The sequence below is a fragment of the Ascidia mentula genome, chromosome 4 (assembly GCF_947561715.1).
Source record: "Ascidia mentula chromosome 4, kaAscMent1.1, whole genome shotgun sequence".
Taxonomy (NCBI): Eukaryota; Metazoa; Chordata; class Ascidiacea; order Phlebobranchia; family Ascidiidae; genus Ascidia; species Ascidia mentula.
Genome location: NC_138569.1, coordinates 2524963 through 2540558, shown reverse-complemented (window position 1 = coordinate 2540558; position 15596 = coordinate 2524963). Strand labels below are relative to the sequence as shown.

General features: G+C 37.5%; 1 protein-coding gene across 2 annotated transcripts; it reads right to left on the bottom strand.

Annotated features, from left to right (window-relative positions):
* Positions 1-2474: 2474 nt before the first annotated feature.
* LOC145897090 (ADP-ribosylation factor-binding protein GGA1-like) lies at positions 2475-10571 on the bottom strand. Of its 2 annotated transcripts, XM_082985261.1 has the most exons (14): positions 10482-10571; positions 10144-10228; positions 9464-9638; positions 9018-9141; positions 8609-8757; positions 7838-8011; positions 7161-7386; positions 6509-6643; positions 5839-6083; positions 5576-5652; positions 4939-5153; positions 4340-4512; positions 3909-4019; positions 2475-3286 (listed from the first exon to the last, which is right to left on the bottom strand). In XM_082985261.1, the coding sequence occupies exons 1-14, from the start codon at positions 10522-10524 to the stop codon at positions 3173-3175; spliced, it is 2046 nt and encodes a 681-aa protein (XP_082841387.1). In that variant the 5' UTR covers positions 10525-10571; the 3' UTR covers positions 2475-3172. The 2 variants fall into 2 exon arrangements, with proteins under 2 accessions (XP_082841387.1, XP_082841388.1); XM_082985262.1 differs by lacking the exon at positions 6509-6643.
* Between the last annotated feature and the right edge of the window lie 5025 nt (positions 10572-15596).

Genomic DNA, 15596 nt, shown 5'->3' with positions numbered 1-15596 from the left:
TTGCGGTCTTTCCAAACAATCACACTGGTGTTAACGAAGTCCTGTCCTTTACAATATCTCAGACAACACTGTACAAGTGTACATGCGCCTGAAACAACTCCCAGAAGTAACAACATGCTGTGACCTGTGGTTACGAGGAAATTCTGTCAACGAAGCTGGGAGTAAAAATTCTGTTACGCTGAGAATTTCAGTTTGCCAGCGGTGTGGGGCGATGAGACCTTTGTACTCCAGCAACCAATTAGGCAAGCCTCCAAACATTACGAGTTAATTAGGTAGGAAAACACTTTTGCTACACCAGAGTAAACTCAAAAGTTATGCACACACTTGCCAAGTCTAAGGCACTAGTTTCATTTGGCGCTCGGCACTGACGGATGAGCTATTACGAGCGTAATTCCATCTCCCAGTCGGCTTGCGCAAGACAAATAAGTCTTGTAATGAAAATGTTGCCGCGGCGAATCCGAGGGGATTTCTGATTGTAAATTTAAATCGGTGCAAGAACTTCTGTGAATATTTCAAACCGAAAACAACGAACTAATGATAAAACCCGTTGATATTGTTCGTAGAAAAAAACGCACCTTGGACAACAAACGCGTCGCAAAGAATAATCCAAAATTACAGACTTTAATGCTGGCAAAATTTTGCAAACAATATCTAAATTCGAACTGCTGTTTTTTAAGCCGAAGTCAAATATGAATTTGTTACAATATCTTTGACGTGCTTCTGCTATTCGACGACAATACCGAGACCTCTCCACCACATTCTGTGTACTTAACTTGAACTGCACCGCAGTGTTCAGTTAACTCAAGAAAACCGCGGAACGCTTTGATGGTCACCAGACGTGGGGATATTAAAGTATGCGGCTGTACTAAGGTTGTGCTAAAGGTTGTGCTAACAAATTAGAACTAACACTACCAGTTTCGTATAGTTCCATACACACAAATGCATTATGCATTATTGGTCACCTGTGCAATCCTTTCCGTAAGCAAACAAGCACGCATTAATCATTTTGAAAACTATTTCTGCTTTAAAGGAAAACTGGTCTTCAATTTTGGTAATTCACTTATGGACATAACACAGAAATTTACAACCTATACTTTGTCATAAAAATCTTTGAATCTTTCCAACCACTTCGCTGAGGCCTTTTTGAAACGATAATAGTAAATATATCTCTCCTTCAACTAAATCCAAAGCCAGAACGATAAAAGTAAACAGTTGCCTCCACTTGTGTCATTTGTATACTATAGCTAATTTCCCACAACATTCTAATTAGAACCTTTGATTCAAATCATCAAATTTTTTGCTAAATGAGATATTTCGCTAAACAGTTTGCTGATTTTTCAAATATTAGCGAAATGAATCAACAGAAACATTATATTAGCGAAATATTTGTGCAGCAAAACTTCTATTCTTGATATTCATACCTCCAGTTCCAGAGAAAGCGAATTTAAACGTGGATACATAATCTGCTAACATCATGCAAAAGTATGAATATCATCAGTCAATGCATTCAGCATTTTAATTCAAGCGAGAACCTTTGCCACAAGCACGGATCTCTATATCTTTGCTAACCATTATCTCTGTCTTACCAGATATACAACACATACAAGCAAGCAGTACACAGGGTTTACTAGAACATTTCCAAGCAGCGCATCGGTATCCAGGGCGAACGCAACAACAAGACGGTTGGAGGGGAGCACGCTCGGGCCACCGGTGTCGATTAAAACAATGGTAATCGAATACTAGGCATCGTGTCGCACGATTTGCTGTTGTCTAAAAGCGCGCGACCCATCGCAATTATCCCTGTGCTTTGATTTGGAAAAGTCTACCAATTGTTATTTTAGAACTCTCGCTTGTCTGTGCGCGTGAGTGGTGTAGGACTGGAGGTTGGAAATATGGTCTTTGGCCTTCCGCAGTAAAGGGGTTTACCGGTATTCTGCCTTTCGAAGATTTGAATTCAATGTAAAAATCCTTTTTATTTTACTAACTTGTCCTTCTGGCACAATTAAACGTAACTTTTATTACCAGATCATTACAATATGTGTGCCTGACACCAACAGCAACATAAAATAAAAATCCTTTTTGCCACTGGTATGCGCACATACAACATACAGCTTTCTACATTGACGCAAACGGTTTTAAATGTTGCACTCTTTCAGATGTCTTGTTCAACCAAGTGAGACTTTACTAATTTTGATCGTAGAGAAAGTTTTTCTCTACTAACTATTTTTTACTCCTAACGATCTAACAACTAACGTTACCATGTTTCAATTGCGGCCACGTTTTCCACTGCGTGCAACGATGGGCCAATACATTTATCCGCGCCTGTAGCGCCACCCTGCGACTAAAACGAATTGAATTTTATGCGCGTTCGCGCGTGTCGCACGCCTTGTGCAAAACTTATTCATTTCGGACAAAGAAGATTTGACCCTGAAATATATTTGAGCAAACGTTTCAGAGACAAACTTCATCTTATTTATTTTCATTGCACGTAGCATCAGACTGGCAAAATCGTCCGAATAATCAAGCAAAGTACCAACTCAAGGCAGACCCATTACACGTCATATATGTTTTATCACTGTGACGTCACATAAGCGCAACAATAAACAATGCCGACACATAAATCGGGCCTTGGCTATTTGGTTGACATAAGTTCACCAGTCAGTACTTAGGCGGAAGAAAGTTTTAAAGAAAAAACACTGTTTGTCAACTGTGACGTAACAATACAGATCGTAAAGTTAAGGTTTGGCCTTCAATGAACTCCCAAGTATTACAACAGATATTAAAAAACAATAAATAATCTTTTTCAGGTCGCTTTTTGCGATAAAAGTTTACAAATGTTGCTAGGATACAGTAGTGACGTCAAAAACCGAAGCAAATTACCAGAAAAAAACAGCAGCATATTAAGATATCTGTTAAATAATAATATAAGACGTTAAATTGAAAAATAATCATCCACGAATTTATTAAAATTGTCACCAATCAAATCTTGCTTGTTGCAAATGACGTTAGTCACGTGGCTAACATATACGTAATGCACAGACCCCATGTTATAAAACCTGTGTCGTCACATAGTGCTCCATGGAACATTGAAACTGGAACGATTTGTCACAGAAAGTAAATTGTCTCAGAAAATCTAGGTTGTCCCGTTTCTGCTTTGGCCGATATTATGACATCATAATTTGCCCCATTGTTCGCATGGCGGGAAACCCGTTATGACGCCACTGTCGCTGATTGTTGTTTGGTCGTCGATCTTGTAATCGAGTTTGTAACGGATTTTCACTTCTTTCTGCAAAACATTTTTTGATATTTTGAAATTGCTAATTTCAACATCAGGCAGTTCTTTGAGAACCAAATAACCACTTTCTTCACAAATTCGCAATCACAACCATTACGTTGGTCTCTTCTATTAAAGTTTAATAGGGTTTTAGGTCAAGACGAAATACTTTCGGGAGTTCCACAGAAAACAAACCATGATATTCATACGAACTGAATTCTCTTGATTTGGCACTCTTTTAAAGCAATGCTTTTTTACAGCAGATGAAGCAAGGGGAATTCGCGAAAGCTAGTATACATTTTGTGACACAAAAGTTAGTCTTCTTAAAAGAGTGCCAAATCAAGAGAATTAAGTTCGTAGACATATAAAGACCGATTCGGCATGTATAATAACATGATATTCATGTACAAGTGTTTCATGTAACCTTTTGCGGACAAACGACCGCTTGTGTCTTTATCCATTATTACCCCATTTTATTTATATTAATTCGTGCAATCGCATGATTGGCAGGATAGCCCCACTGCGCAGGCCCTTACTTATTGGCGATCACAGCTATTGTATCGAGATCAAAAGGTTTACAGGCATCACAACTAAGCCGGATCAGCCACATAAAATTACTGTAAAGATATCATACTTTGCTCGGGTTTGAAACGATCATGATTTGAGTGAGCGGTGGAGACGAGAAAATGGGATTGAAAGCAGCCAGTTCGGTGCTGGACGGTGGTTGTAACTTCACTTTCATAATCTGGAGACAAAGCAAATTTATCGAAATTAAAAAATCGATTTCAAACGGTAGGTCACAGAGACATTTTCAATGGGTTACAAAAAAGGTCAGGTGACACAATTTAAAAAAAAAAAATAAAACGTTTTTATTTTCAAATAATGATTGTTGGGTTAATTTTTTGAGTTGCATGAGATTGTAAATTAACCTTATGGCCTAACTGTGTAACAAAAGCAGTTTATTTTTTATTTGACATTAGGGCAATGGACCAAAAATGTTTGTGAGCACTGAACTAATACGTCATACTCCAGCTACGTCATGAAGTCCACGTTAACAATCCAAACCTTTGGTGCTGCAGCTTGAAATAATATATTTAGAACCGGGTTGGTTCGGGTGCTTAACATGGAAACGACTGCCACCAAAGTATCGGTGCGAGAGGGTGTTGCATGATCCTTGGCGAAGTGCAACATCACCCGTATGCAGTTGTTATCGTACACGGTAATGGGGGTGAATGTACCTGCGGACATAACAACATTTGCGATGCACTCAAGGTTTGGGGGCAAATGGTAACATTGGTATTTTTCGTAAACTTATTAAAAACGCACTTGTTGACAGTGTTACGTGTTATCGCATGAAAAGGATGACTTGGCTGCTATGTCAGCGAATCTAATGTAGTTAAAAACGTGAGCAAGAAGTTTAATATTGCATAAAAAAGTAACTCACAGATTTTGTATTTCGTTTAAATCAGACATGTTTAAATTTTGAACAAGCATACAAAAGTTTTAATTAAAATCAATACATTATCGCTACTTTCCAACACGAAAGCATTTTCGTGAAACAAACCGCTATCCTTTTCTTGCTATACCGCACACGATTCTAACAAACGTATTGATTTTAAATCCACACACGATTAAACAAATACTAAAAGCTAATTATAACATACTTGGTCTAATACTCTCCAGGGATACGAACACATCGTTCAGTGACCCATCAGCAGGAATGGCTGGAGTTGGCTCAGGAGGAACGGGTGCTGGTGGTCCGGTCTGTGTCATCAGTTGTATCGGAAGGTCAACGAGTGTCGAGGGTTGGATATCCGGTACCGGGACTAGGTTGGGTTTATACGTAAGGTCATTTAGTGAAGGTTTGGCTGCCGGAGCCCTGAATAAGATGAAATAACAGAGTATGCGTAAGGTCGAAACAGTGCGTGTACACACCCTGTCTGCAGCTTTGCAATATTATGGCTTTTTTTGCACATATGCGTAATTTTGTTTCCACAATTCAAATTATTCTTATATGTAGGGTAATTTTATAACCCTGAGGAAGTCTCGCCGGATGGTGGACGAAATGTTGGTTCCAATAAACACTTTCGTAACTTCAGTGCCAGAAGTACAATTCTTATTAATTACTATGCCTGGCAGCAATAGTAGAACTATGTAGGTTAATTTCTTTTGAGATATATTTACCCAGAAAGCAATATACACTCATACATTGATAAGCCAAGTAATATGACCGTGTTTAAATATTTGTACTGAACACGCTAACATACAGCAGATTGTAATAAGGAACACACAATCGCTTACGGAAAACTTTCCTGGGGTTTTCGTCCTAGTGTTTCTTCCATCAAGTTTCTGCTGACTTCACCCAGGTCAGAAAACAACTGTGGGTGGAGTAAAAACAGTTTAGCAACTTTTCCTGTCACTTTTTAATCGCATTTATACGAAACGGTTACTATCCAAAACTCATTGCGACGTATTAATGGCGTCTTTGGTCTCAAGACAAATGGATTCGTCGAACAAGTTAATTCATAAAAAATCAATTATCCCAATCCCCGTTAGATACAAACCTGTGGCTTTTGCTGTGGTGGAGAAGGAAGTTTTGGAATTTGTACAGCAGATGACATTGGCACTGATGATGTCATAGGTACCGATGACATCACAGGGAGGGAGGAGGGGGCAGTTTGTGGGGTGTTCGTGGCAGTTGGGATGTTGGACATCAAGTCATCCAGTGAGAAAAGACTGCTGACGTCATTGTTTGCTTGGGAAGCAGGGACTGATGAGTTTGGGAAGCTCAGAAGGTTGTCGTCAATACCTGTATTATATTTAATAGGGATGGATATATGGCACAGGTTCGTAGAGTTAGTAAGTGGTTTCACTACAGGGTTTGGTGGTTAGTATGTTAAGAAGGTCCAGTCATGTGTTTGCATTGAAAGCTTTCTCACAATCATTTGCCAAAGTTCGCTGGATAAACTACTGCGAAATGACAAGAATAAAATACACAGTACATGTTTGTTGCTAGGTCCAGAGCAATGTTATTAAACAACAATTAAAACTAAGAATATCAAAGATACAAAACATATACCAGGCATTCAAACTGTAAATAAAATAAAATTACTGAAAACTATTGCATGTGTTGATTCTATTGCATGTTAAATCTGTACCAAACAGATTTGTTTATCACAAAAATATTGCAAAAAGAATCTGGGTTAAAATAAGCAATGCTGGTGAGGTGCCTACCGTTACTAGTATTAGTGGCAGCAGTTTGCTCAAATGATGCAAAAGGCTTAAATGGCTCAGGGTTAATTTGCGAAGTTGACTGTGGTGCAGAGGTGAGGTTGAGACCAGTCAGGTCAAACAAGTTGGATGAATTATCTGAATCAAATAGAATTAATAGAGAAAAATTAGAGTTAGATTGCTTGAAAAAAATTGTCGTTAAATGATTGGTGGTCACTTGGGGAATATAAGAAATACAAATTATTAAACAATCAAAGTAGTAAGAATGGGCAACACTTGGTCAACATATGTAATATTGCCACATAATATGCAGACAGCAAAACACACTATTGATTTATTGATAGATTTCTTTAAAAATTAGTATTGACATTTGATAATGTCTTAATGAGATGATTGCAACACAAATCAATACTGATCACCCGTATCCACAATTAGCAGTAGTTGACAATATGGCAAATTTTTTACAGATATTTATGTATTGTCCACATGTTAATACATGTTTTTCTTTTTTCCAAAAGAATTCGCTTTTTTATATATATGTGCATATATTTTTTCAGTATTTGAAAAAGTATAGAATCAAATGATAATCACAGCATTTGTATGCAATTAAATCCTTAATGATACACTAACATTGTTATACTCCTACGTTTAGTACCAGGTTTTTGTTCTGATGTTTTCGTTGGTTCAGAAGCAGCACCGTCACCTTTTCTGTCGGTCATAGAGGTCAGTCGCGGCTGGACGAGCTTCTCAAATGACTGCATTACCCTCGACACATCGTCGTTAGCTCGCAATATGTCCATCAATGCCGTTTCATCGTCATCTGTGTCAGAGGCCAGTCGAAAGAGCGTGGGGCGGAGTTTTTGACAGCCGTCGTATATTTCCTGGAATGGTTGACAGTCCTGGTTATGTAACCAGCTTAGAAACCCATTTCATTGTTCAGAGTACACTGTACATACAGTTATGTAAGAGCAGTAAGCCTCTGTGGTGAGCCTTTTATTTTAACCCACTTCTTGTATTGTTTTTTATAGACACTGGGGATCCTTTTCTTGAAACTGAAATATACTAGTCTTATACACCAAACACGACAGTGTTTAACCTGGAAATTAATGTTTCTGTAATTGTGCCAGTTAGCATTAATGACAAGAGCTATTCCCGGCTTAATTTGTATGATGATAGTTTATGAGACTTACATACACATAGACAAATTTATTGCATGTCAGCAATATAACTTCTGGAATACAATTAATCCATTTAAAGAGTTTAACATAACAATAAAGGTACAATAAATTCCTTGTCATAATTGCAGTAAAGCAAGCACAATAGTTTGCAAACCTTCATAGTCTGCATGTCCGTGACAGGAGTTTCATCTGGTAAAAATTGACTCAACATTTCATTCAGTAATCGCACATTGTTGTTGACTTCCTCGAGAGTTGTGTTTCTTCTTCTTAGTTTTTCCATTTTTGCTTCGTCTTCTTGCACGACATTCTTTATGAGGCGGTTGGCAGCCTGTTTAACAGTTAATACCTTAGTATGTGAAACAGTCGTAAACCGGTCCTTGTCTGTGAGTCATTTGTAAGCGACACAGATAGTACTTGTTTGGGATACTATATTTTGGCCACTACATTCAGTCATGTGACATTTATGAGTGATTTTATCGGTTCCCATTTCTTTGTTTTATAATTATTTTTTATGCTTTGCACGTAAAAACATTAGTAAATAAATAAAAAATGATGATATGCATGACCTGGGTTTTTTTGTGTCATTTGTCTGTCATTGACCCAATTTTTTTCGAAATGTCACAAAAAATAAAAGCCATTTCGGACACAATGTCCCAAAGGAAATTGGCTGGTAGATTATTCAAGTTGCTTACATTTTTGCGAACGAAAGTATTATACCGTAAATAACCAAAATACATTGAAATAACCAAAAAAAAAAAATTTTTGCTGGCAATTCGGTCATTTGACAGAAATTTTTTAGTGAAAAAAAAACCCAGTCAAGACATTCGGCTGAAATTTGTCCACATCATGCTTTCGTCAGTTTATCTGTCACACCTTGAAGGCCGGCTGTGGACGTAGTGCAACACAACTGGTAAATTATTATAACCTGAAGGTCTTCAGGTCGTGTGCTCCTCAGCAATCTCTCCAACTGCTTCTTCTTGTCCTCATCCTGGAAGAGGTGATCCCGCTCGTCTCGTGGCGGAGGTCTGTTAGTTATCAGAGATATGTCATATTCAGGATCTTCCTTTACGATTCCTGAAAACAAATGAATAGAAAATTTACTATTCTTTCGAGGGGAATTGTTATTCTGACTGTAAAAATTAATTCTATCTTTGACAAGGTAGCGAAGGTTGTTAGATTATTATGGAAAATAATTTTTCCCTTATGTTGTTTATGAGGGTGACAAAATCTTAATTTTATACATATACTTAAAATGCAGTCAACTTTTGGACATGACAAAACTATATCCATGTTCAAAAGCATACACAAAAACTAAAGTGAAAACAACCACAAACCTTGTTTCTTGAGCATCTGGTAAGCGTCTCTGATCTTGAGTTGTTCAGTTAAAGCCACACTCCACGTGAACAACAAAGAAATGACTCGTTGCTGCACCTTTTCACTTGTTTTAGTTCCAAGGTACTGCAATAAATTAATTTGTTTGAAATAACTTTACAGCAAAATCAATATTATGGCAATATGCAAACTGGCTTCCAATGCAGGTAAAAGTGACATAATCAATAATTGTGGGTCAGTTAGTTTACTGCCAATTCTAAATTCATAGCAGGAAATTAAACAATAGTGTAAATGTTAAGTGGCACAAAATCACAGTGATTAAAATAAAGTTGAATGACAAATGACAACAAACAGTCAGGCTTTAACATTTTACCATATTTGTCTAAACATAAATACATAAAAAACATTGTTTGAATAATATATAAACATGGAAATAAAGAATAATTACCTTTGGTGACACAACTTTAATTAGTTCATTAAGGAATCTGTACTTTCCAAGTTCTTTGTGGAACAAATCACCACAGTTCTTCACACAAGCTTCCAACACTGATAAAGCTTGCAATGCTTCTTTTTCCTGTGGTGACTGAATTTTGTGAGCCAGCAAGCGACAGCTGTTTTGCGGCCTATCGGTGACAACAACACAAAAAATATTTTTTAAATTACAAGTTTATTTTGCACGCTCTTAGTTGAAGAAAACTAGTATATCCAACAAAGCAGAATCAGGTACAATCTATAATTGTTTTGCAGGCTCGAAACCGCACCTCTTAGAGGAAATGGGCAATTGTGTGTCGATGTGCATGTGTGTGCGGGGGTGCAGCCACAATAAGCGTTTAAAAGATTGGTGATATTCTTTTTCTGATTTCCTATGACGTCAGTATGATGAGGGTCACACTACAGGCTTACTAATGCCTGCCACGTGCTGGTATAACGGGCATGGTAACTATATTTTGATATAAACTGTGTCAATAAATTAGTATAAATATAATCAAAATGTGAAAAAAAAAGAGAAATAAATTGTAGATATGGCCACTGTTGGGTGATAACAATTTCAGCTTTTGATACAAATGAAGCAATAATTTACAAAAATCATTTTAAGGTTTTATTAATTGGCTCTCCAAAATAACTTACCCCTCTAATTCTTGGTTTACTTTGTCACAGAATCCCATTATATATTCCCAGTCTTCTTCACGGTTTAATGAGCTCGTTGCTTTATCTGCAATTAAACAACAGTTTTTACTAAACAAATACTTTAAATTAACAATACATTAGGATATACCTTAACACATGTACCCACAACTAAATTAATTTTAGCAGAAAGATAATGTGAGACATGACATTTTTAGTGAAGTAATGTTGCTTTAACCTATTTTATTCCATACTGTACAAGGAATTCAAATTTTATACATATACAAATTTTAATGCTTGTATAACAACTTACGTAACAGACATTTTTATTCAAAACTTACTTAACAATGTTTCCATGGTTTCCTCATCCAAGTTTATCGCCATAATTAATTCAAATGTGATTCCAGTCAATGCAGTTTTACCAGAAAAAAATTGCTACACAACACAAAAATACTATGTTTAAATTTGCTTGTACGACTATCAGGTTTGTCATAAATTTATGCCAGATTCAAAAGTTTGCCTCTTATGAGGAATGTTTGTTGACTAATGTGGATTGCACAGAGGCGTCATCATATGTTGAGAATAAAAGTACGTTTGTTTTTAAGTCAGATCGAATAAATTTGCAGAATTACATTCCCCCACGTACATTTTAAATTTGCAGACAGTTTACAATAAAAATAACCTACAAATTAATGAACAAAAAAACACAAAAACTAGTCTGCAAATTCATTTGCCAAAATCCTCCAGTAATGTTGCAACTTTTTTGATAATCTATGAATTGGCGAAACATATATAGGCCTTGAGGCCTACATATATATATAAAAAGAAGACTTTGTCCATGGCAAATATCTTACAGTTCTTGCATTAACGATTTTCAGAGTAATGAGACTTAAATGCATCAACTAGAGAACAAATTGGTTTGGCTCAAGTATCCAAATAAAACCAAAATCATACGACACGACATATTTCTTTTCACGATTTTTACTACAGGCACCCGAAAAGGAATGTCTTGCTTTACTTGCCTAAGAAGGCATACTGGCACAAAATCAACCACCCTCATTCTGGCAGAATTCTGGCAGAATAATTTTGCAAATTTGCCACATTCTACAAGGTACAACAGGCATTTACTCAAAAATTGTTTTTTTTTGGATTAGAATCAAATTACAGAGATGAGCAAGCAGATCAAACCTCAAAAAACATTTAAACAACATTTTCCGCAGCTGTATCAATCAAAAAAATCGCGAATTAAAAAAATCGCCTGGTTTTACGATTCAGCATAATGGCGGCATGCGAAAAACTAGTCTAATACAAAGAATTCTGCTCGGCGTTCTGGCAATAGGTGCCAATATTGACCAATATCAAGAGAACGGAAATTTAATTCTCTACAACATGCAATTAACAAATTTGAAATTAAGGTGCCGGATGACCTTCAAATCGCCCATTGAAGACGACCCGCTTTGAGCGAATCAGCAGCATAATGGCGTAATGTCGGCATGCGAAAAACTTCCCTATTAAAACAATTCTGCTCGGCGTTCTGGCAATAGGTGCCAATATTGACCAATATCAAGAGAACGGAAATTTAATTCTCTACAACATGCAATTAACAAATTTGAAATTAAGGTGCCGGATGACCTTCAAATCGCCCATTGAAGACGACCCGCTTTGAGCGAATCAGCAGCATAATGGCGTAATGTCGGCATGCGAAAAACTTCCCTATTAAAACAAAAAATGCACTAAAACTGCACCTAACACGCTGAAAATCGCTATACCACGTGACTTCTTAATCATTCAACCAGAAAATTGACCCCAATGCATCACCGGTTGCCTTGTGACGAAACTGAGAATCTCTATGACGCAGGAGTACAAGACGGGCAATCCCCGCGGGCAAAACTATTTTAATAGAGTTGCTGATATGCGGTCTTTAGTCCTATTTTGATAAAATAAAGTTTGGTCCTGGCATTGAAATTCGTTTTGGTCGAAGATTGCCTTTCTTTTTGTTTGTCCCTTATGACGCATTGACGTTGATGAGGACATATTATTGACATCGCCATACTTTTGACACAATGTAAGGTTTTCAAAGAAATAAGAGTCTTCAATATTTTGCTATGGAACAACCGACGAATTTAAGAGCACCTCAAATCTGTTTTGGTGCAGAAATCGTGTTTGGAGATTGGTTTTGTTTGGTTAAAAGGTTTGGATAACAGCGCTTTAAATTAAGAGGCAACATATGATTCTCATTATCTATCATACCCCCGCCCAAGCAAAATTTAAGATATGGTAACGCTTTTATTTCTTTCCTATTATGGCTATAGTTATCTTCCCGATAAGGGTTATTCCTCTGGTCGCCCAAAGGTTCATAACTATGTTGGCTTTTTCAGGGAAGGGAGAAAGTTTAATTCAATTATTTTTTTAAGATTTTTGTCCTTGATATTGGTCAATATTGGCACCTATTGCAAGAACGCCGAGCAGAATTGTTTTAATAGGGAAGTTTTTGGCATGCCGACATTACGCCATTACGCTGCTGATTCGCTCAAAGCGGGTCGTCTTCAATGGGCGATTTGAAGGTCATCCGGCACCTTAATTTCAAATTTGTTAATTGCATGTTGTAGAGAATTAAATTTCCGTGCCCTTGATATTGGTCAATATTGGCACCTATTGCAAGAACGCCGAGCAGAATTGTTTTAATAGGGAAGTTTTTGGCATGCCGACATTACGCCATTACGCTGCTGATTCGCTCAAAGCGGGTCGTCTTCAATGGGCGATTTGAAGGTCATCCGGCACCTTAATTTCAAATTTGTTAATTGCATGTTGTAGAGAATTAAATTTCCGTGCCCTTGATATTGGTCAATATTGGCACCTATTGCAAGAACGCCGAGCAGAATTGTTTTAATAGGGAAGTTTTGTCGCATGCCGACATTACGCCATTACGCTAATGATTTGCTCAAAGCGGGTCGTCTTCAATGGGCGATTTGAAGGTCATCCGGCACCTTAATTTCAAATTTGTTAATTGCATGTTGTAGAGAATTAAATTTCCGTGCCCTTGATATTGGTCAATATTGGCACCTATTGCAAGAACGCCGAGCAGAATTGTTTTAATAGGGAAGTTTTTGGCATGCCGACATTACGCCATTACGCTGCTGATTCGCTCAAAGCGGGTCGTCTTCAATGGGCGATTTGAAGGTCATCCGGCACCTTAATTTCAAATTTGTTAATTGCATGTTGTAGAGAATTAAATTTCCGTGCCCTTGATATTGGTCAATATTGGCACCTACTGCAAGAACGCCGAGCAGAATTGTTTTAATAGGGAAGTTTTGTCGCATGCCGACATTACGCCATTACGCTGCTAATTCGCTCAAAGCGGGTCGTCTTCAATGGCCGATTTGAAGGTCATCCGGCACCTTAATTTCAAATTTGTTAATTGCATGTTGTAGAGAATTAAATTTCCGTGTCCTTGATATTGGTCAATATTGGCACCTATTGCAAGAACGCCGAGCAGAATTGTTTTAATAGGGAAGTTTTTGGCATGCCGACATTACGCCATTACGCTGCTGATTCGCTCAAAGCGGGTCGTCTTCAATTGGCGATTTGAAGGTCATCCGGCACCTTAATTTCAAATTTGTTAATTGCATGTTGTAGAGAATTAAATTTCCGTGTCCTTGATATTGGTCAATATTGGCACCTATTGCAAGAACGCCGAGCAGAATTGTTTTAATAGGGAAGTTTTTGGCATGCCGACATTACGCCATTACGCTGCTGATTCGCTCAAAGCGGGTCGTCTTCAATTGGCGATTTGAAGGTCATCCGGCACCTTAATTTCAAATTTGTTAATTGCATGTTGTAGAGAATTAAATTTCCGTTCTCTTGATATTGGTCAATATTGGCACCTATTGCCAGAACGCCGAGCAGAATTGTTTTAATAGGGAAGTTTTTCGCATGCCGACATTACGCCATTATGCTGCTGATTCGCTCAAAGCGGGTCGTCTTCAATGGGCGATTTGAAGGTCATCCGGCACCTTAATTTCAAATTTGTTAATTGCATGTTGTAGAGAATTAAATTTCCGTTCTCTTGATATTGGTCAATATTGGCACCTATTGCCAGAACGCCGAGCAGAATTGTTTTAATAGGGAAGTTTTGTCGCATGCCGACATTACGCCATTACGCTGCTGATTCGCTCAAAGCGGGTCGTCTTCAATGGGCGATTTGAAGGTCATCCGGCACCTTAATTTCAAATTTGGTAATTGCATGTTGTAGAGAATTAAATTTCCGTTCTCTTGATATTGGTCAATATTGGCACCTATTGCCAGAACGCCGAGTAGAATTGTTTTAATAGGGAAGTTTTTGGCATGCCGACATTACGCCATTACGCTGCTGATTCGCTCGAAGCGGGTCGTCTTCAATGGGCGATTTGAAGGTCATCCGGCACCTTAATTTCAAATTTGTTAATTGCATGTTGTAGAGCATTAAATTTCCGTTCCCTTGATATTGGTCAATATTGGCACCTATTGCAAGAACGCCGAGCAGAATTCTTTGTATTAGACTAGTTTTTCGCATGCCGCCATTATGCTGAATCGCAAAACCAGGCGATTTTTTTAATTCGCGATTTTTTTGATTGATACAGCTGCGGAAAATGTTGTTTAAATGTTTTTTGAGGTTTGATCTGCTTGCTCATCTCTGTAATTTGATTCTAATCCAAAAAAAAACAATTTTTGAGTAAATGCCTGTTGTACCTTGTAGAATGTGGCAAATTTGCAAAATTATTCTGCCAGATTTCTGCCAGAATGAGAGTGGTCAAAATCATCAACCTATAAAAAAGACTCTTTATTCAAATTCACAAACCTGAAGTAATTCATATCGCAAATCTGCATTGTTGGCAAACAAATCGGTCATGAGAATAGTTACAACGGATGAGACAAAGCAATTTCAAAACACCGGCACATATTTATTATTTACAAAGTACAATAAATTTTTCAGTTTTGCCGATAATATATTGAACGATATGTTACGAGAGTCAAGTCCTTTTACCCGGCCGACAAATATTATTCAGTTTTGTGGGATATTTTTAGACATAACCATGTTGTAGTTACAGTTTCTATGTTTTTTAACCGCATAAGTGCCGCTTAAAGTCTTCTGTCTGCAGTTCATCTTTGAAAAGACAACCGGGCTTCAAAGATATGTTGTGTTGTTTAGTTTTATCACTTAAGTACCTCCTTAAGTGTTTGGACAATTTGTTGAGAGCATACTGTATCGTCTCACAAAACACGAGCGTTGGAATAAGTTGATCGGTTGCTCGCCGGGAGACAAAACAGTAAGTCTGGAGCAAGCTTGACATAAAGGGTCGGACGCCCACTTGTCAGTTCTTAACTAACTCAAGCAATGGCGAATCTTTTGCATTGTAACGTTTTCTTTGAACAGTTTTTGTTAAAAATAACTAACAGGGACATATTTTCAGATAGAA